The 21,921-nt window shown below is 39.8% G+C and overlaps 3 protein-coding genes and 1 long non-coding RNA gene across 5 annotated transcripts; 3 read left to right on the top strand and 1 right to left on the bottom strand.

Annotated features, from left to right (window-relative positions):
* Positions 1–103: 103 nt before the first annotated feature.
* LOC106650171 (spectrin alpha chain) lies at positions 104–9,785 on the top strand. Of its 2 annotated transcripts, XM_014368046.2 has the most exons (7): positions 104–269; positions 360–767; positions 867–1,098; positions 1,489–5,108; positions 5,914–8,881; positions 8,964–9,130; positions 9,223–9,351. In XM_014368046.2, exons 2-7 carry the CDS (start codon positions 615–617, stop codon positions 9,349–9,351), a joined length of 7,269 nt encoding a protein of 2,422 aa, XP_014223532.1. In that variant the 5' UTR covers positions 104–269; positions 360–614. The 2 variants fall into 2 exon arrangements, with proteins under 2 accessions (XP_014223532.1, XP_014223533.1); XM_014368047.1 differs by lacking the exon at positions 104–269 and having other exon boundaries at positions 615–767; positions 9,223–9,785.
* Positions 9,786–10,139: 354 nt separating this feature from the next.
* On the top strand, positions 10,140–11,672 carry LOC111693287 (choline transporter-like protein 1). The gene is made up of 2 exons (XM_023457657.1): positions 10,140–10,992; positions 11,073–11,672. Exons 1-2 carry the CDS (start codon positions 10,646–10,648, stop codon positions 11,377–11,379), a joined length of 654 nt encoding a protein of 217 aa, XP_023313425.1. The 5' UTR covers positions 10,140–10,645; the 3' UTR covers positions 11,380–11,672.
* Positions 11,673–13,421: 1,749 nt separating this feature from the next.
* LOC106649953 (choline transporter-like protein 4) lies at positions 13,422–16,580 on the top strand. The gene is made up of 5 exons (XM_014367683.2): positions 13,422–13,449; positions 13,511–13,636; positions 13,718–13,814; positions 15,903–16,185; positions 16,284–16,580. The coding sequence occupies exons 1-5, from the start codon at positions 13,422–13,424 to the stop codon at positions 16,578–16,580; spliced, it is 831 nt and encodes a 276-aa protein (XP_014223169.2).
* Positions 16,581–17,500: 920 nt separating this feature from the next.
* LOC106650082 lies at positions 17,501–18,433 on the bottom strand. Its single transcript, XR_001339316.2, has 3 exons — positions 18,112–18,433; positions 17,748–17,798; positions 17,501–17,681 (listed from the first exon to the last, which is right to left on the bottom strand). It is a non-coding gene; the product is annotated as an uncharacterized LOC106650082 (long non-coding RNA).
* Positions 18,434–21,921: the final 3,488 nt, after the last annotated feature.

Consider the following 21,921-nt stretch of genomic DNA (forward strand, 5'->3'; position numbering starts at 1 on the left):
AATTAAATCCCCACGCTCGTTTGCGAATGTCTCGATACGATAGGGTAAGGCACCAATGAATGCGTCGGCTCTAACGGAACACCCATTTGTGCCGGCTGCTCCCTTTTTACATCACATTAATCTCCTCATAGCTATATATATAATGTACACTCATACACAGCCACGCAAGTGCCAAAGTGGAGGAAGATAGTGTGGAGTTGCGAATGTTACTGGAGATTTCAGTAGTTTTCGCGCAAGCAGCGAGTGAAATCACGCGCAGACGAGAGACCGTTAGCATTTTTTTTTTTTTTACCAACTCTTTGAGTGAAAATTCAAGTGAACGATCTGTTTTTTAATAGATATTTACTTCATAATTCCAGGTTAAAAGGGCTTGGAAAAAGAGCCGCCAGTGCATTGTTGCGCGTGGGTGATTGCAAAGTACACACATACATAAAAATAGTCGTGGCTGCCGAGAAACGCCACACCCGACGGCCGACAGCGCTGTTTACGGCCATATTGAGCTCCAATACTTAAACTCTCGCACACATATACACAGCAGTTCGACACTTCGGTTCAAGTGGACTGTCTATCATAGCTGACGGGTCTAAACGCCCCGAGGCAACAAGCTTTTCAACATGGATCAACAAATAACTCCGAACGAGGTGAAGATCCTCGAGAATCCCGAGGACATTCAGGAACGTCGTGAGCAGGTCCTCGGCAGATATTCCAACTTCAAGTCCGAGGCTCGCAGCAAACGTGACAAGCTAGAAGACTCGCGTCGCTTCCAGGTATGTTTTTCAAAACAGCATCAACTCTTCCATTTATGACAAATCAATGCATTCTTTTGACGTTGCACTCAATGAAACAATTTTACATTTTATCTGTAGTATTTTAAAAGAGATTCCGATGAGCTCGAGGGATGGATTTATGAAAAACTTCAAGCTGCCTCCGATGAAAGTTACAAAGATCCCACAAATTTACAAGCCAAAATTCAGAAACATCAGGCTTTCGAGGCTGAAGTTGCCGCTCATTCCAATGCCATAGTGGTACTTGACAATACTGGTACTGAGATGATTTCTCAGCACCATTTTGCCAGTGATGTCATTCGTAAGAGGCTTGGTAAGCAAATACATTTCAATATACATCTTATCTGTCTTATTGAGCAATTTGAAGAATTTAACTTCTGACACATATTACCTGAATTCAATCAATCTATTGTTTACTGAATTTAATGACTTTGTTTAGTAAAATTATTTTATGAGCACTAATAAGTCATGATATATATTTTTTGGAATTTTTTTAATTAAAATTTTTTTCATATTTATTTCTTTTAAATACCTAAACATATTATTAATTGGTTTGAATGATTTAACTTTTACTGACAAAGAAATATGTACATATCAATTTTATGAATATTTTTGAATTATAATATTAGGTAATATGTGTAACACATGCAAATTTATATGCTAATTTTTTTTTAATATTAATAATATCCTTATAACTTTGCAGAGGAACTACATCGCCTCTGGGAATTGCTTCTTTCGAGATTGGCAGACAAAGGTCTTAAACTTCAGCAAGCCCTTGTCCTTGTGCAGTTCATTCGTCATTGCGATGAAGTAATGTTTTGGATTAATGACAAAGAAGCATTTGTTACTACAGAAGAATATGGTCATGACTTAGAACACGTTGAAGTTCTCCAAAGAAAATTTGATGAATTCCAAAAAGATATGACAAGTCAAGAGTACAGAGTTACTGAAGTTAATGAGCTTGCAGATAAATTATTGCTTGATGGACATCCAGAACGCGACACTATTTTACGTCGCAAGGAAGAATTAAATGAAGCTTGGCAACGCTTGAGACAGCTGGCTGTTCTTCGTCAAGAAAAACTCTTTGGTGCTCATGAGATTCAACGATTCAATCGTGATGCCGACGAAACCATGGCATGGATTGCCGAAAAAGATGCCGTGCTTTCATCCGACGATTTCGGTCGTGACTTGGCTAGTGTGCAATTGCTCCAACGCATACACGAAAATGTCGAGCGAGATTTAGCTGCTCTTGAAGATAAAGTTCAAACATTGAGCTCTGAAGCTGATCGCCTCTGTGGTATTCATCATCCGGATCAGTCTCAGCAAATTCAAAACAAGCGGACTGAAATTATCCAACTGTGGGAGAGTCTTACCACCAAAGCTAAAGAACGTCGCTCTAAGCTCGACGAATCATACTACTTGCATAGATTCCTCTCTGACTACAGAGATCTGGTATCCTGGATGAATAATATGAAAGCCATCATTTCTGCTGATGAATTGGCTAAAGATGTTGCTGGCGCCGAAGCCCTTCTGGAACGTCATCAAGAACACAAAGGTGAAATAGATGCTAGAGCTGACAGTTTTGATTCAACTGGCTTAGCTGGTAGCAAATTGCTTGAACGTCAACATTATGCTGCGGAGGAGGTAGCCATCAAGCTTGAGTCTTTGACATCTGACAAGGCTCAACTTTTGGAATTGTGGGAGAAACGTCGCATTTTGTATGAACAATGCATGGATCTTCAGCTGTTTTACCGTGACACCGAGCAAGCTGACGCCTGGATGGCTAAACAGGAAGCTTTCTTGGCCAACGACGACCTTGGAGATTCTCTCGACAGCGTCGAAGCTTTGATTAAAAAGCACGAAGACTTTGAAAAATCCCTGACTGCTCAGGAGGAGAAGATCAAGGCTCTGGATGAGTTTGCCACAAAACTCATCGAAGGCGAGCATTACGCAGCTGACGAAGTCGCTCACCGTCGGTCGGCTTTGCTTCAACGTCGATCCGCTCTATTAGAAAAGTCGGCTCTTCGCCGTCGTGGCCTGGAGGATGCCTACAAATTGCAGCAATTCGAACGCGACTGCGACGAGACCAAAGGTTGGGTCAACGAGAAACTCAAGTTTGCCACAGACGACAGCTATCTCGATCCGACCAATTTGAATGGAAAATTGCAGAAGCACCAGAATTTTGAGCAGGAACTTCAAGCCAACGGCACCCGCATGGAAGAAACAGTGGCCCAGGGTGAAGTGCTCGTGTCTTCCGATCATTACGCAAAAGATCGCGTACGCACTCGTCTCGACGAGATCGTTGCTTTGTGGAGCAGCCTCACCGAGGCCACCCAGCGCAAAGGCTCAAAACTGCAAGAAGCCGCCCAGCAGCAGCAATTCAATCGCAGCGTCGAGGACGTCGAGCTGTGGCTATCCGAGATCGAAGGACAGTTGACTTCGGAGGACAGTGGAAAAGATCTGACCAGCGTCCAGAACTTATTGAAAAAGCACGCCCTTCTCGAGGCCGACGTGGCTTCCCACCAGGAGCGCATCGACTCGATCATCCAAGCTGGCGAGCAGTTCGTCGAGGGTGGACACTTCGACGCTGACAACATCCGTCAGAAAGCTCAACAGATGCAGAGCCGTTACGCTGGCCTTGAAGCGCCGATACGCGCACGCAAACAGCGCTTGCTCGACTCTCTGCAAGTCCAGCAACTCTTCCGTGACGTTGAGGACGAAGAGGCTTGGATCCGTGAGAAAGAACCGGTTGCCGCTTCCACTAATCGGGGTCGCGACCTCATTGGAGTGCAGAACCTGCAAAAGAAGCATCAAGCCGTTCTGGCCGAGATCAACAATCACGAACCCAGAGTCGCCGCCGTATGCGCATCCGGACAACGTATGCTTCAAGACGGCCACTTTGCCGCCGACGAGATTGGCCAGAGATTGACCGGACTGGACGAACGCTGGGGACAATTGAAGGAGAAAGCTCGCCAGCGCAAGAGCGATCTCGATGACTCGCTTCAGGCTCACCAGTACTTCGCGGACGCGAACGAGGCCGAGTCCTGGATGAAGGAGAAACGTCCGATTGTGACGAGCGCGGATTACGGCAAAGACGAGGATAGCAGCGAGGCCCTTTTGAAGAAGCACGAGGCACTCGTGAGCGATCTCGAAGCGTTCGCCAGCACCATCGGCGCGTTGAAAGAGCAGGCCGCGGCTTGCCGACAGCAGGAGGCACCCTCGGCGGCCGAGCTTGCCGGAAAGGAGTGCGTCGTCGCTCTGTACGACTACACCGAGAAGTCACCGCGCGAGGTGTCCATGAAGAAGGGAGACAACTTGGTATTGCTAAACAGCAGCAACAAGGATTGGTGGAAGGTCGAGGTGAACGACCGTCAAGGATTCGTACCGGCCGCATACGTCAAGCGCGTAGAGCCCGAGAGCGGATTGAACGCATCGCAGCAGTCCTTGGCTCGCGAGCAAGGCTCCATTGCCGCTCGTCAAGCTCAGATCGAAGCTCAGTACGACGACCTGCTGAATTTGGCCAGAGAGCGCCAAGACAAGTTGAACGAGACCGCTAAAGCTTACGTGCTGGTGCGCGAGGCCGCCGAGCTCGCCACCTGGATCAAGGACAAGGAGAATCACGCCCAAGTGCAGGACGTTGGCGAGGATCTCGAGCAAGTCGAGGTCATGCAGAAGAAGTTCGACGACTTCCGCGCCGACCTCAAGGCCAACGAGGTTCGCTTGGCCGAGATGAACGAGATCGCCGTTCAGCTGATGAGCCTCGGACAGACCGAGGCCGCCCTGAAGATCCAGACCCAGATACAGGAGCTCAACGAGAAGTGGACGAGCTTGCAGACGCTGACGGCCGAGCGCGCCAGCCAGCTGGGCTCTGCCCACGAGGTACAGAGATTCCATCGCGACGTCGACGAGACCAAGGACTGGATTCGCGAGAAGGACGCTGCGCTGAACAACGACGACCTCGGCAAGGACTTGCGCAGCGTGCAAGCCCTGCAGCGCAAGCACGAGGGCCTCGAGAGAGACCTGGCCGCTCTGGGCGACAAGATCAAGCAGCTCGACGAGACGGCCAATAGGCTGATGCAGTCGCACCCGGACACCGCCGAGCAGACCTACGCCAAGCAGACGGAGATCAACGAGGAATGGACCCAGCTGACCGCTAAGGCCACCTCCAGAAAAGAGAAGCTCCTGGACTCGTACGATTTGCAGCGCTACTTGAGCGATTATCGCGATCTCATGGCCTGGATCAACTCGATGATGGGCCTAGTGGCATCCGAGGAGCTGGCCAATGACGTAACCGGCGCCGAGGCTCTGCTCGAACGTCATCAGGTATGTAATTGGCTCTAAAAGTTTTTTTTTCATCGCCGAAGTCGACTCTTCGCATTAGTTGCGTAACTTTATCTCGCGATCATGTTCATCTATGATGTCACTCAGTCAAGTGTTGTTCTCTCTCTCTCTCTCCTATTGTAGAATCACAGAACGGAAATTGATGCGCGATATGGCATTGTTCCACAGGTATTCCAAAATGACTTCAGCGTTTGATGGAGAATGATTTGTTTTCGCTATACGTGTAAACACGATACGCTCCACTAATCAGCCGTTTTTTTTTTTTTTTTGCAATTTTTTCATCTTCTGATGCAAATATTACATGCCTAAGTGTTAATGAAGCTATACTAAATGATCGGCATTTTTATAAAGTTTAAGTTTTCCCATGCTGTTCAATTGATATTGTTATTGTCCATTTCAATGCCCCAATTGTCACCATAAAAATATTAAATGTTTTATTGTGCTACAATGTTGACACGCTTGAAATTATTAAAATGGAAGCTTTTTAGCTCACAAAAAGCGATTATTTTTACTGAGGTAAAAGTACAAAGACCCTCGTATAAATAAATAATTGAACAAGTATGAAATAATTAAATAACTTGATTAATATCAAAGTGCTTAGAGAAAGCTTATGTTTAATTTTGAGATTTGCTCTCTGCTTGAATTTACTTACCATTGAGCAAATTCACATCAATTGCCTATCAATAAACTGACTTGGCACTTGAGATTTAAAACGTTCGCAGCGTGGCGCGCATAATTTTTATTCTCTTGTAATAGAATCGACTGATTTCAATGGATTACTTTTTAGGAACACCGAATGGAAATTGACGCCCGCACTGGCACCTTCACGGCGTTCGAATTATTCGGTCAGCAGTTGCTTCAATCCAATCACTATGCCAGCGTTGAAATCCAAGAGAAGTTGGAGTCGATGAGCGAGGCCCGTCAAGAGCTCGAGAAAGCATGGATCCAGCGTCGCATGCAGCTCGATCAAAATCTCGAGCTGCAACTGTTCTGCCGCGACTGCGAGCAAGCCGAAAACTGGATGTCAGCCCGCGAGGCCTTCCTCAGCACGAGCAGCGCGGACGCCTTGGACAGCGGCGACAACGTCGAGGCGCTCATTAAGAAGCACGAAGATTTCGACAAGGCCATCAACGCCCACGAGGAAAAGATCGCTGCATTGCAGACTTTGGCCGATCAGCTCATTGCTGCCGAGCACTACGCGTCCAAACCCATCGACGAGCGCCGCTGCCAAGTGCTCGATCGCTGGCGTCACCTCAAGGACGCTCTGATCGAAAAACGTTCCAAGCTCGGAGAGTCCCAGACTCTGCAGCAGTTCTCTCGCGATGCCGACGAGATGGAAAATTGGATCGCCGAAAAATTACAACTGGCCACCGAAGAGAATTACAAAGACCCGGCTAACATTCAATCTAAGCATCAAAAACATCAAGCCTTCGAAGCAGAACTGGCAGCCAATGCAGATCGTATATCCAGTGTTCTTGCGATGGGTCACAATTTGATTGAAAAACACCAATGTGCAGGATCCGAAGATGCTGTATCGAAGCGACTTGTTTCCATCGCTGATCAGTGGGAGTATCTTACCCAAAAGACCACAGAAAAATCAATGAAATTGAAGGAAGCCAATAAGCAGCGTACCTACATTGCCGCTGTCAAAGATCTGGACTTCTGGCTCGGTGAAGTCGAGAGTCTCTTGACCAGCGAGGATGCCGGAAAAGATTTAGCCTCCGTGCAGAATTTGATGAAGAAGCAGCAACTGGTCGAAGCCGACATCGCCGCTCATGAGGAACGTATCAAGGACATGAATGCTCAAGCCGACTCTCTGATCGAGAGCGGTCAATTCGATGCCGCGGGCATCCAAGAGAAGCGCCAGAGCATCAACGAGCGCTACGAGCGCGTACGCAATCTCGCGGCTCATCGTCAAGCTCGATTGAACGAAGCCAACACTCTTCACCAATTCTTCCGCGATATCGCCGACGAGGAGTCTTGGATAAAGGAGAAGAAACTGCTCGTCGGATCGGACGATTACGGACGCGATCTTACCGGTGTCCAGAATCTCAAGAAGAAGCACAAGCGTCTTGAAGCCGAGCTCGGCAGCCACGAACCGGCCATTCAAGCCGTACAAGAAGCCGGTGAAAAGCTCATGGACGTATCGAATCTGGGTGTGCCAGAAATTGAACAACGTCTTAAGTTGCTCAACCAGGCTTGGGCCGAGCTCAAACAACTCGCTGCAACTAGAGGACAGAAACTCGATGAGTCTCTGGCTTACCAACAATTCTTGGCCAAGGTCGAGGAGGAAGAAGCTTGGATCGCCGAGAAACAACAGTTACTGTCGCTCGAGGACTACGGCGATACGATGGCTGCTGTACAAGGTCTGTTGAAGAAACACGACGCTTTCGAGACCGACTTCGCGGCTCACGGAGAGCGCTGCAAAGACATCACCGAGGCTGGCGAAGCTCTGATCGCGGCTGGAAACCATCGCGCCGATGCCATTGCCCAGCGCTGCCAACAACTCGGCAGCAAGCTCGAACAGCTCGGTGGCTTGGCTGCGCGCCGCAAGACCCGTTTGAACGACAACTCGGCTTATTTGCAATTCATGTGGAAGGCCGACGTGGTCGAGTCGTGGATCGCCGACAAGGAGACTCACGTTCGCTCCGAGGAGTTCGGACGCGATCTCTCGAGTGTTCAGACCCTTCTGACGAAGCAAGAGACGTTCGATGCCGGCCTCCACGCATTCGAGCACGAAGGTATTCAAAATATAACCACCCTCAAAGAGCTCCTCACCGATGCCGGTCACGAGCAGCGTCACGCCATAACTAGACGCCACGGTGATGTAATTTCGCGCTGGCAGAAACTCCTGTCCGATTCTCAGGCTCGCAAACAGCGTCTGCTGCAGATGCAAGACCAGTTCCGTCAGATCGAGGAGCTGTACCTAAGCTTCGCCAAGAAGGCTTCGGCTTTCAACTCCTGGTTTGAGAACGCCGAGGAGGACTTGACCGATCCCGTGCGCTGCAACAGCATAGAAGAAATTCGGGCTCTTCGCGAGGCACACGCTCAATTCCAAGCGAGCTTGTCCTCGGCTGAAGCCGACTTTCAGGCCCTCGGTGCCTTGGATCGACAGATCAAGACCTTCAACGTCGGTCCCAACCCTTACACTTGGTTTACAATGGAAGCTCTGGAGGATACTTGGCGCAATTTGCAAAAGATCATCAAGGAGCGCGACGTCGAGCTGGCCAAAGAGGCTCAGCGTCAAGAAGAGAACGACAAATTGCGCAAGGAGTTCGCCAAACACGCAAACGCTTTCCACCAGTGGCTGGCCGATACTCGTACATCCATGATGGAAGGATCAGGTTCGCTGGAACAGCAGCTTGAAGCGACCAAGAAGAAAACACAAGAAGTACGAGCCCGGAGACAAGATCTGAAGCATATTGAAGATCTTGGCGCGATACTCGAGGAGCATCTGATCCTCGACAATCGATACACCGAACATAGTACGGTTGGTCTCGCGCAGCAGTGGGACCAACTCGATCAACTGGGTATGCGCATGCAACACAATCTCGAACAGCAGATACAGGCCAGAAACCAGTCCGGTGTTTCCGAGGGTGCGCTCAAGGAATTCTCTATGATGTTCAAGCATTACGACAAGGACAAGAGCGGTCGACTCAATCACCAGGAATTCAAATCTTGTCTGCGGGCATTGGGTTACGACCTGCCCATGGTAGAGGAAGGGCAGCCTGATCCAGAATTCGAAAATATACTTGGTAAGACTTGCGTTCTAAGATGCGAAATAAAATACGGGCAAATGTTCATAATTAATAATTGTTAATCTTTTAATTCTTTCAGATATTGTCGATCCGAATCGGGATGGATTTGTCTCCTTACAGGATCATATGGCCTTTATGATAAGTAAGGAGACAGAAAATGTGCAGAGTTCTCAAGAAATCGAAAATGCTTTCCGAGCTATCACAGCAGCCGACCGACCCTATGTCACGAAAGAGGAACTCTACAACGTACGTTTTATTTATAAACTTTTCGATTTCTACCAATTCTATATTTAACTTGATAGAGCGAAATTAATCTTCGAAATTCGTGTTTTATACAGAACCTCACGAAAGAAATGGCCGACTACTGTGTGGCGAGGATGAAACCATACGTCGATCCGAAGAACGAGCGACCCATCGCGGGAGCATTAGACTATATAGAATTTACGCATACCCTATTCCAGAATTAATTGCCTTTATTAAATAACATTTTATGTAACTTTTTTCCTGATATAAAATTCTCTATGGCAGCTTTCTCTGTGCACAATGGTGAATTAGGACAACGCAAACTCGCCATGCGTTACATTAATTAAGGTGTATACATCATGTGCAACGATTCCTACTTTTTTATATTTGCTACAACTGGTGTTATGGTAATCGAAAAAAAAAAATGAAAATTTGCAATTCATTTTTCGACTGAAATCCAAAAATTTTATTATTTAGACCGATTGCATTCGTATTTGGGAAAGACTCAAAAATAAGTATTATCGAGCAAAAAGAGGAACGAGTTTTTAAATAAAACACTATCTATATATAATAATAAAAATATATATGCTTTAAAAAATATATTGCCTTGTCGTTTATGTAGCATTAAATAAAAAGTCTAATTAATGTCGTTGAATTACTTGCAGTGTTTTAACTTTATTTTAACACCATAATTCTATAAAAGTAGTCGATATTAAACAGAAAATTTGATAAAAATTAATAAAAGAGTGTTGATTGGAAGTATATTCTACCTTTTTTTTTAATCATTTTTAAAATAATAATTTACAAATGGAGCTGACTAACAAAGTATTTATTATTAAAAATTATTATTCAAAACTTATTTTGAATTTTTATAAATAAGTTTTAATCAATGAAAACGAGTAACAATTTTGATTGAATCTCTAGTAAAAAAATTCTATAGATGCAAGATTGTTGATAATTTCCAAGTTTTTGTTTATTTTTAAACCATCAGTATGTCAAAAGATACGTGAAAATCAGAGCTTCATAGAGGTTACGTTTTGTTTTCGTTCTGAATGCTTCGACGTAGATTTTTTATTTGAATCTGGAAATTTAATGGCATCTTCACGCAGCATTAGAATGGGATCGTCAAACCATCAAGAGTTTGGTATGTTTGAAAAATAAGTACAGAAAGTATACTTTGTCTGACAAATATTTAATGATAACAGGCTCAAAATTAAGCTACGATCCATCCTGGACTAGTCCTTTGGGGGTGAAGCGATTAGCGACCGATCATTCGAGTGTACTCATATTTTTCTTTCGGTTTACCATCTGGATGAGTTTTATTTTATTACGTAATCAAACTACATCGATATGATAACTAAATATAATACAATTAGTATACGATTGCGGTAGTTCAATTTTTTGTACAGGTTGTTTCAACGTTGATGCAAAGGAAGTTGTTAATTGGCAAAATCCTGATTCTAACGTTATTTTGTCTCATGCTGCAAAATCGTTACATGAACAAATGTACAATAATTTATGCAAATCGACGTATTCATGAATGAAAGAGTTAAATATTTTAATAAAAATTTCAGATGGATCATAGTAGGAATTCTGGTATTTTCCGCTTTGTTATCTTCATTGTTTCTCACCTTGTTGAGAATCGCAACTCGGCCTACAGTTTACGTGTCAATTTTCACATTATTGGCAATCGTTTTTCTCGCCTCATGCTTTTGGGGGTATTTATTAGCCACCAAAACAACATGGCCGCATGGGATCGTCTTCACCACAATGTTGTGCATGATTCTGGAAATCTCAATCTGTCTGGGGACAATGGAAACTAAACTCATCACAGTAGCTTGCGAAATCATACGAGAAGCAACAAAGCAAGCATATTTACTATTATACCCTCGCCATACATTCAAATTAACGTAATATGATAATTATGTATTTAATTCGTTTCCAGAACTTTGCTGTTTTTTCCATCTCTCGTCTTTTTCCCACTGCTGTTCTGCGCGCTTGTTTTTATGGCGACGGGATTCTTTGTATTCGTTGTCCTATGTATGGAATCGGTTGATCAAATCTTACCTTCTTGGCTCTGCCCGTTATTCTACATTTGGAACATCTACGGCTTTTTCTTTATTAATGCGTTCCTCTTCGCTCTCTTCCGCGTAATACTTTCTGGAACTTATGGCACCTGGTACTGGACAAAGAACAAGCACGAAGTACCCAATTTTACGCCCATACGATTCACAAGGATTACTTTCAAGTAAACTGACAACTAGTAAAGACATAAAATTACGCGTAGGTTCCCATAAAAAAATTCCTAATAGTTACTTCAGTACCATAAACCTTGAAATTATTTTAAAAAATTATGTTGTGTTCAATGAGAGGATAATAAATTATTTGCTCTAGCCAATCAAGTAAAAAATAACTATATATTTATTGACTAAGTTCTCATCAGTAATTCGACATTGCTAGTCAGCGTAAAAAGCGAGTGACGCGCGACTGTGTCAAGAGCTTGATGGGCTTTTGAGGTCCAGCTTTGACTTTCCGATCTGGCAGTTGATCGGCTACCACTGCCATATGTACAAAAATACTAATTTCTATTAGCGATATTCTCCCATCAAGCGCCCCACACAGTCGCACCCCACATGCCAAAACTTAACAATAACTCAATATTTTGATTTCCAAATTAAAATTGAGTTAGAAACAATAATTAGGTTTATCGTCACTCAGCAAACTAGAGTACTTTTTGACCACTCATTTTAATAATTTAACAAATTTCTTCTAAACCCTATGTGACTGAAGTAACTATAAGAAGTTTTATTTTTAGGCATAATGAGCTTCTAAACTAAATACAAGCTATTTGAGCTGCTTGCAAAGTAGTCTCCTCCTCAGTACAATTCACGCGATTTATAAATAACGCAATAAAAATGACCGTAATGCAGGTACCACTTGGGCTCCGTCCTGAATCATTTGTTACGTGTACAAATTTGTAAGATTGTCCAAACTTTTTTGGGATCAGCATACATATTCCATAATGAAAGCTGCTCAATGTGCAACTTCGATCAGGACGATAACGTTATGAAGACAAGCGACTTGGCTTACATTTACATTGGGCTGCATGGCACAGATTTTGAGAATTCCGAAACTATCACCTTCAAACTGTGGAGTAGAAATTATGATAAAGTTGCAGTGGCGACCAATGTTTGTAACACCTATCCCTTCTTCTGGTGTAGGCAATATTTAAATCTTAACAACAATCATTGCACATTTACTTTCCCATTTTCTTTTTTCCGTAAGATCGCCCACAGACTGATACTCTTCTGCTCCATCTCGACTGTGGCCATTTTGGCTCTCGTGTACTCGAGTTTGACTTCAGCCTTTTCAATGGACAGTACTCAGAGTATGACTGCATTGCTGTTTATTTGGTTCCTCATCTTTATTGTGATTAATTCAATATTTTTGCTGCTGGACGTATCAATCGATACCATATTGATTTGTGCGCTCGAGGATTATGAAGTCAACAGCAACAGCACTAGAGCTTACTACATGTCAGACCATATGAAGAAATTATTTCTCAAGGATATAATAATAGAATAAAAATTTTACTTCGTGGCTAAATCATCAGTCCTAAATTTTTAAAAAATTGCAGTTTATAATCTAAACTAATTTACATTCATTTGTATACTATACTCGTGACATAGGGGACACTTTTCGGCCCAGCTATTAGGACTCTCGCTGCGCTCGGGCCCTAAATTACGCCGTGCCAAAAAGTGTTATTTATGCCACTAGTATCATAAAGTACTATTATATGACCAATTTTCATTGAATAAAAATTTTTTTAGAGAAAAATAAAGAAACTCGTTATTTATGATGCTGCGCCTACAAGTTCCCTAATTTTATTTGAATTTGTTGCGATTTTTTAGTTATTGGCTAAAAAAGAATAACATTACATGTATATCTGGGTTTAAAAAACGAATGTAAAATGAATGAAGAACTATAAATTAAAAATTCAATATTCCAAATTGTGATAAGTAAATTAATTATTAATTATACAATAAATTTCGATAAATACATTTCGTAAAAATTAAACATGCTCATAAATTGTATTGAACCTCCTGGAAGGGATTTCTACATAAACAAGATTTTTGATAGTTTTTAAGTTTTGTTTATTTTCTAATCAGTATTTCAAAAGATACGTAAAAATCAGATCTTCATAGAGGTTACGTTTTGTTTTCGTTCAGAATGCTTCGACGTAGATTTTTTATTTGAATCTGGAAATTTAATGGCATCTTCACGCAGCATTAGAATGGGATCGTCAAACCATCAAGAGTTTGGTATGTTTGAAAAATAAGTACAGAAAGTATACTTTGTCTGACAAATATTTCATGATTACAGGCTCAAAATTAACCTACGATCCATCCTGGACAGGCCCTTGGGAATTGGAACGATCAGAGACTGACCTTTTGAGTTTGATAAATTTTTGGTTTCTTTTTTGCGTCTGTATCAACCTAGCAGTTATAGGTATAGGAGCTCACATTGAATATATCTGTACAAATTTATACGAATAAGTAAGCACTAATGATAGTTCAATTCTTTGCACAGATGTACTCAAAGCTGACTTCAAGAAAGTTTTCAATTGGCAAAATTCAGATTCTACCAATATTTTATGGAACGCTGAAAAATCGTTTTACGACCAAATGTAAGATCAATTTTAATGCGAATCGTCGTATTCAACAACAAAGGAATTAATTATTTTAATAAAAATTACAGATGGATCATATTAGGAACTTTGACATTTGCTGCTTTGTTATCTTCATTGTTTCTAATCTTGTTGAGAATTGCAACTCGGCCCACGATTTACGTGTCAATTTCCGTATTATTGGCAATGGTTTTTTCTGCCTTATGCTTTTTGGGATATCGCTTGGCCGTTGAGACTACATGGAAGCACATAATTATCTTCATTGCAATTTTGTTCTTGGTTGTGGGAATCATAACAGCGATTTGGAAAATGAAAATTAAACTCATTCCAGTAGCTTGCGAAATCATACAAGAATCGACCAAGCAAGCATATTTACTGTCGTACCCTCGCCATACATTCAAATTAACGTGATGTGATAATTATGTATTTATTTCGTTTCCAGAATTTTGCTGTTCTTTCCGTCTCTCTTTTTTCTCCCACTGCTGCTCTGCATGCTTGTTCTTATCACGACAGGATTCTTTGTATTTGTTGTCGAGCTGATCGAATCGATCAATCAATCATGGTTTCTAATTTGCCTCACCCCTGTCTTTCACTTTGTGAACTTCTTGGGGTGTTTAAGACTAAACACGTTCTATTTCCCTCTCTTCCGCGTAATACTTTCTGGAACTTACGGCACCTGGTACTGGATAAAGAACAAGGGCGAAGTATCCAAATACACGGCCATGCGGTTTATTGGGATTACTTGGAAGTAAATTAACAACTACTGAGTAGATATCTGAATCACTAAATTGTTAAAATTCCTTACATCAAAATCGAAACCCTTGATAGATTAGTAAAATTATTTTAATTCAAATTATAGTTGAAGCAAAAGTAATTGGTCAATCAAATTTATCGGTCGTGCGGCAAATTTGTAGTGCTTTCTAACACTCATTTTTTCAAGATTTAACTATTTTTACCAAGAAAAGTATAAACTGCAATATGAAAAGTAAATACGACTAAAAAATTGCTTTAATACATTGACAAAGAGCTTCCTCTAATTTACTAATTTAATTAGACATTATCTTATTAGTATTAAATGAAAAATCATATCTTCATATTTGTAGGAAAAAAGAGCGGTTAAACTATCATTTCAGACCAAATAAACATAAGTAGTATTTATTTGTCCCTTTTTTATTTTAACTTCAAATAAATTTTCTGAATTGTTTCACACTCACGCCCCACCACACGTTATAGTCCTTATGTTCTTTCATTAATCGTACTGCGCTAAAGTTTTTAATCATTCTTGTTTTTATAATCACTGGACAATTAAGTATTTCAAAAAACTATTTCATCTCGATTAATATCAATAAAACGAAAAACCGAAAATTTCGAAAAAATCGGCAATAAATGTAGTTGAATACGATGCGATTTAATGTTCTATTCGCAAGTTACTACTGCGAAAACACATACAAACAAACACACACACATATAATGTAAACGGAATTTTTCTACGATATCAGGTTCAAAAACTCGTTTTTGAGCTTATCACATAGCTTCCTCCACGAGAAAGTCATTAAATGTGAACATCTCAATTGTTCATTTTATTCTCTTTGCTCTTGCTTTAACGAGCTTTATATTAATTTTAAGATGATTAGAAAGCGACACATTCAGTATAATGAGTGATCAGAAAGATTTGAAGATCGCCACAAGGCGACAAATTTAATGAAAATATTATTCGAATTTCATTTGAATTGAGATCAAGAAATTATACTTTTAATACAAGTTTAATAACAAAGTAAATATTACACTTTTGCTTTAGTCCTGTGAGACGTACTATAGGCTTTTTTCACAGTCATTACTACTGGTCGTTTTACTGCATTGAACTGGAGGCAAAATAAAGTCGGTCTCTCATTTATTAAACCCGCAACGCCTTGCTAATTTACTTCTGAGCAAATACGTAAAGTTAACAGTAGTAACGACTATGAGAAAACCCAATAGTGATTATGAAAAGTTCAACTTTTAAACGTAGATGGTTTCTGAAGTGGTCTACTCTTTATCATAATTCACGCGATTCATATAAATAACGCAATTGAAATGAACTCAACTTAGGTACCATTTGGGCTCCATTGCATGTGGTTTTATGCGCACGCAAATCTACAAGGTTTTCCGAATTTTCTTGGGACCAGACTATAGAAAACAAAGAGAGAGGCCCAATAATTGCATGCAACGGTACTGCCCGATGTGCTGCAACGGCTGTTACGACGAAATTATGAAAACAAGCGATTTGGCTTACGTTTACATCGCGCTCCACGGCCAAAACTTTGAGGAGTCTGTGACAAACACATTTAATCTATTGGGTAGAAATTGGGAAAATGTCGCCATTGTGGCCCATGTAGGTGACACCAACCCTTCTGCCAGCACAGGCCTTTTTTATAACTTAAATTGCCTGAAAATTAATTTTACATATTTATTTAATTTTTCTTTCGCAAGATCGCTCAGAGATTGATATTTCTCTGCTCCATCTCGACTGTGGCCATTTCGGCTCTCGTGTACTCGGGCTTGACCTCAGCCTTTTCAATGGACAGTACTCAGAGTATGACTGCATTGCTGTTCATTTGGTTCCTCGTCTTTGTTGCGATTAATTCAATATTTTTGCTGCTGGACGTAGCAATCGACACCTTATTGATTTGTGCGCTCGAAGATTATGAAGTCAACAGTAACAGCGCTAGAGCTTACTACATGTCAGACCATATGAAGAAATTATTACTCGAGAATAAAATAATATAAAAATTTTACGTCGTGGCTAAAGTACCCTACATAACTTTACGGCATGTCTAATTAGTGAATTTTCAATAAAATGTAAACACATTTTAACTCATTTGCCTTCATTTGTATCAGTTTTTACAGTTATTTACTCAAATGTTGGTATATTAGAAATCTAATAAAAAGCATATTTATTTTCTTCCTACATGAGCCGATGCGAATCAATTTTGAGCAGTACTATTTCATTGGCTCCAACGTAGTTTACAATATATCCTTATTTAAGCCTTATAATTATTTCATCTACTGCTTACTAAACTAAGATGAAATTGTGCCATTGATAGTGTTAAACTGTCTGATGTACAGAGGTAAAACGACCTATCATAATGAACTGAAGTAATTTTCGAGAAAAATTTAGAGAGATATTCAGTTGTTTTTTCGTGACACCAAGCAAGCTAATGCCTGAAGGAACTATACTAGTTTATACAGGATACTAGCCACTAAAACAGTGCGCTTTGATGTCATCTTTGTTTTCATAAAGCTGTTTATGACTATTACTTTTACGCTTGAATCAGCTACTGTTTATAACGCTTCCTAAGTACACAATGATAATAATATTAACCTTCATTGATTATATACTTTGGCAAGAACGAGAAAAAATATTGCTTGCACTAAACGCTAAATTATTTACAACAATATAGCAGTTTTTTTTAGATGTACTTAAATTCTGTGAATTTTTTTCAATTTTGTTGAGTTTGTTTTGATCAACTACGTCTCATTCCCTTAATAAATTAATTTTCCTCTTAATAAATTAATAATCATGGTTTTAAATGTTGTTAAAAGACTTTAATGAAATAATAAGTACATTAATAGTTCATTGCAATAATCGCTGTGTATTACATTCATGGTCGAAATTCTTCTTACAAAGCCGTCAGAAAGGCCAAAACAAATTTCCACAGCAGTACGATGGAGAGACAGAGTATGACGAAGCTCGCCCAGTAGTACAGTCGCGTTTCAAATCTGGTATTATTGGCCGCCCGACGCTGTAGTTGCGGCCTATCATCACGATCATCACCAATCATGACTATTCATTCGGTATTGAGGTATGGGTCACCAAATGTGCTGAAACTTTTTTTTGAGGTCAGAAGATAAATAATAAGATACATTATAGATTTGTTGAGATTAAGGACATACTAAATTTCTTTCGTCTATGATTTTCCATTGTATTTTATACGAATTTTCCCTCTGCAACAAAATTATCGCAACAACAATTTTGATTGAAATTTTTTCAATTTTCAAATGAAAACACTCAAGTTTTTTAGTAGTTATTAAAAAGTAGGGCTACTCTAGAATTTTTAAAGAAATCTGTTCCTTTTTTTCAAAGAACAACTGTACTTAGTTTTTAAGAACGACATCAAAGTGGTTCGATAAGGAAAAAACATTTCCAACTTACTTAATTTTTAATTTGTACCAAGGGCTCTTTATGTTTTTTCGTGTAAAATCCGAATACAAAACATTTGAAACTTTGTAATATTGGAACAATATTTTTCAAACTTACCGGCAAGAAATATTGGGAGTGTAGAATAGATCGAGCTAAAAATTTTACTTGAGCTTCATAAAATCTCTGCAAAAAGCTTCAATTCTTAAAAGAAATTCGATTTTTCGTTTTACGTCCCAAAATATTTATCAGTAGTCGACAAATCCACTAACAAGGAAAGATTTTCATTTTTGGATCACAGATCCCCACCATAATGAAGCCCTTTATAGTCAGTTTGATCTTATGGACCTTGAAAAAAAAAATTATGGAGCATAATAAAGTTTTAAATGTTAAATAATGTTCGAAAATCACATGCATTAGCGTATCATGGTAGCGTGTTTATTCAGTCAAGTGCAACTGCCTGAAAAGTATTAATACGTTAAGTTTTCTATGTTCTAGACCCCTTTTTAATTAATAAATAAATATAATAAAAAAGCAAACGAATCCGAGGTAAAATTAACTCCTTATCCATAAATATTTTTGCAACCTAATCAGTGGTGGGTTATGAAACACGCAAATCACGCCTTGGTGTGGGGGCGGCCAATTTTGTTATGAATATTAACATTTTTCAGTTTTTCATTCTTCATTTATTTATTAACTCGATGTTTTTTTTGAAATACTTAATTTTAGAAGGCCAAAAAATTTCTCTAAGAAATCGTCGCCAATTTTAAATTTTAAACTGTTGAAGTATGATTTTCCAATCCAAGGATAATGTATACAGATAAATCTGGTACTTAATTGTAAACAATACAATTATAAACGGTTTTGATATAATCTATTGACACTCTGATTATGCTTATAGTAAAAACCAATTAGTAAACTGTCGTCTTTCCTAAGAAACACACCACAATACCAAGAAATAAATTTTACTCATTCTATATAGAAGCATTCATCGTTAAATTTAGGCACTAAAATGGATAAAAGTGAGAAGAAATCCGAGGAAATTGTTTCTCAAGATAATTCGAGTGAACCCGACATTGTTGTTTCGGACAACCAAAAGTGCGTTTTTAATATTTGCCAGGATATGATAAATCACCGAGATACAATTCACAATGAACAAAAAGATTTCGCTTGCGACAAGTGCGAAAAGAAATTTGAGTTCAGAAGTCATTTAAGTAGACACCAAATAACAGAACACAAAAGTCGCAAAGATTTTGCTTGTGTCAAGTGCGAAAGGAAATTTGAAAATAAATCAAATTTGGTAAATCATAAAAAAATATTCCACGAGGTTTTCAAAGATTACTTGTGTGAAAAGTGCGCGAAGAGATTCGGAAATAAACGGAGTTTGCTCTGGCACATAAAGACGGTACACGGCGATCGCAAAGAATTCGTATGCAACAAGTGCGAAGAGGAGTTTAGAAAAAAATCGCATTTGCTCTTTCACCTGAAGACAGTACATGAAGGTCGGAAAGATTCAGTCCCCAAAGTCTTCAAAGATTACTTATGCGATGATTGTGGGAAGAAATTTGGAGTAAAATCAAAATTGATTAGGCACCAAAAGACAGTACACGAACGTCGTAAAGATTATGAATGCGACAAATGCGAAAAAAAATTTAAACAAAAATCGAGTCTGTTCATTCACCTAAAGACATTCCATGAAGGTTGTAAAGATTATTCATGTGACAAATGCGAAAAGAACTTTGGGACTCGAAGCAATTTGATAAACCACCAAAAGACAGTACATGCAGGTCGAAAAGATTTTGCATGTGACCATTGCGAAAAGAAATTTGGAGCAAAGCAGCAGTTACTTTGCCATCAAAAGACAATTCACGAAGGTCTCAAGGATTACGTATGTAACAAATGCGGGAAAAAATTTGGAATTCAGAGCTATTTAATAAAACACCAAAAAGCCGTCCACGAAGGTCGCAAAGATTATGTATGCGACAAGTGCAAAAAGAAATTTGGGGTTCAAAGCAATCTGATGAGGCATAAAAAAACAATCCATGCAGGTCGCAAAGATTATGTTTGCGAAAAGTGCGAGAAGAAATTTGGGATTCCAAGCAATCTTATCAGACATAAAAAAACAGTGCATGCAGGTCGAAAAGACTTTGCATGTGACAAGTGTGGGAAGAAATTTGGGGAACGAAGCAATTTGATCAAACACCAAATTACAGTCCACGATGGTCGTAAAGATTTCGCATGTGAAAATTGCGATAAGATATTCGGACTAAAATCAGATTTACTCAGACACCAAAGGGTAGTCCATGAAGGTCTCAAAGATTACGCATGCGACAATTGCGAGAAAAAATTTGGACGAAAATCGTATTTGTTTTTGCATCAGAGGACAGTCCACGAAGGTTGCCAAGATTACAGTTGTGATAAGTGCGAGAAAAACTTTGGACAAAAATCAGATTTACTGAGACATCGAAGGGCAGTCCATGAAGGTCGCAAAGATTACGGGTGTGACAAGTGCGAGAAAAAATTTGGACAAAAACCGTACTTGCTTTTGCACCAAAAGACAGTACACGAAGGTCGCAAAGATTACGCATGCGACAAGTGCGAGAAAAAATTTGGACGAAAATCGTATTTGCTTTTGCATCAGAGGACAGTCCACGAAGGTCAGAAAGATTACAGTTGTGATAAATGCGAGAAAAACTTTGGACAAAAATCAGGTTTACTGAGACATCGAAGGGCAGTCCATGAAGGTCACAAAGTGTACGCTTGCGACAAATATGAGAAGAAGTTTGACAAAAAAGGAATTGGCTCATTCATCATAAAACAGTCCACAAAGGTCACAAAGATTAAGTATATATACGATAGTTGCGAGAAGAAATATTGATTGATGAATTTCAATATGAATAGATACTTATTGATGTACATATTTTAAATTTCAATAAAAATTGTGCTTGTCTGAACCTCGGACCTCTTGATTATCATTATACCTTCGTACACTGTCGTTACGGTGCTTTATTGTGAACCAGATTTTGCTACTACTAATAATACTCTTTGGTGGTCCGTACATATATTCATGCAGCGATTAATCGAGAATTTTTTTAATTTCTTGTATATGCAGGTGAATGGGGCGAGAATTTAGTTGGCTACTGGATATTTTAGAAACCTCACGCGATGAAGTTTTTACTGAAAACCCCAACGTGGAAACCATTTATAAATTTAATTTAAACCAAAAAATGTTTTCTACATTCCTGTTACTACAAGCATTAACAAAATTTGTACAAGCTTTCATGATTGTTTCCCCTTTTTTTGAGTACTTTGATCAATTTAAAATCTTATATTGATGCCCTTCGAAATGCGTCAGTGGCAAATGTCTAACCTTTTTTAATCCGCCTTTGGATGCAATTACTGTGTTAATTTTTAAAAATTTTAAATTCACTGTCCCTTTTTCTTCACCAACTACTGACACTCGATTAAAGTGATATACATATGGGTAAGGCTCAGAATTTTTTAAATAAACCTGCGCTCGTATGTCACCGATCTTGACGCGCTTTTGGTATGTTATAGTACATGGTAAAAAAGACCCAAAACCAAAATTTTAGACCCCCTCCCCCCTCCTACCCCCCACTTCCGGTATAAACGTCCATTTTCTATCTATATTTTTTCTGAAGGCCTGAAGCAATTAAAAAATCTGAAAAAATTCACAAAAATACTTTTCAACAATCCAAACAACCTTGAATTTTTTCAGATTTTTTGAGTGCTTCAGGCCTTCAGAAAAAATTATTGAAAATTTTGAAAATTCATATACGGCGCTACGATGCAATACAAAGCCCGATCTTTTTTTCCACTTATTTTTGACATCAAAATACATAACCTCAAATTTTTTCAGATTTTTTCAGACAGAGCGCTGGCGGTTTTTAGCCGAAAAACGCCCTTTTT

This window comes from Trichogramma pretiosum, unplaced genomic scaffold, assembly GCF_000599845.2.
Source record: "Trichogramma pretiosum strain Unisexual culture from Peru unplaced genomic scaffold, Tpre_2.0 scaffold82, whole genome shotgun sequence".
Lineage (NCBI taxonomy): Eukaryota > Metazoa > Arthropoda > Insecta > Hymenoptera > Trichogrammatidae > Trichogramma > Trichogramma pretiosum.

Excerpts from the sequence above, each read along its gene's own strand:
- LOC106649953 (XM_014367683.2), top strand. The coding sequence starts at position 13,422 with ATGGGATCGTCAAACCATCAAGAGTTTG. Across the intron at positions 13,637-13,717 it reads TATCAACCTAGCAGTTATAG|ATGTACTCAAAGCTGACTTC; the intron begins GTATAGGAGCTC and ends TTCTTTGCACAG. Across the intron at positions 13,815-15,902 it reads AAATCGTTTTACGACCAAAT|GTACCATTTGGGCTCCATTG; the intron begins GTAAGATCAATT and ends AACTCAACTTAG.
- LOC106650171 (XM_014368046.2), top strand. The coding sequence starts at position 615 with ATGGATCAACAAATAACTCCGAACGAGGTGAAGATCCTCGAGAATCCC. Across the intron at positions 5,109-5,913 it reads CTCTGCTCGAACGTCATCAG|GAACACCGAATGGAAATTGA; the intron begins GTATGTAATTGG and ends ATTACTTTTTAG. Across the intron at positions 9,131-9,222 it reads CGAAAGAGGAACTCTACAAC|AACCTCACGAAAGAAATGGC; the intron begins GTACGTTTTATT and ends TGTTTTATACAG.
- LOC111693287 (XM_023457657.1), top strand. The coding sequence starts at position 10,646 with ATGCAAATCGACGTATTCATGAATGAAAGAGTTAAATATTTTAATAAA. Across the intron at positions 10,993-11,072 it reads ATCATACGAGAAGCAACAAA|AACTTTGCTGTTTTTTCCAT; the intron begins GCAAGCATATTT and ends ATTCGTTTCCAG.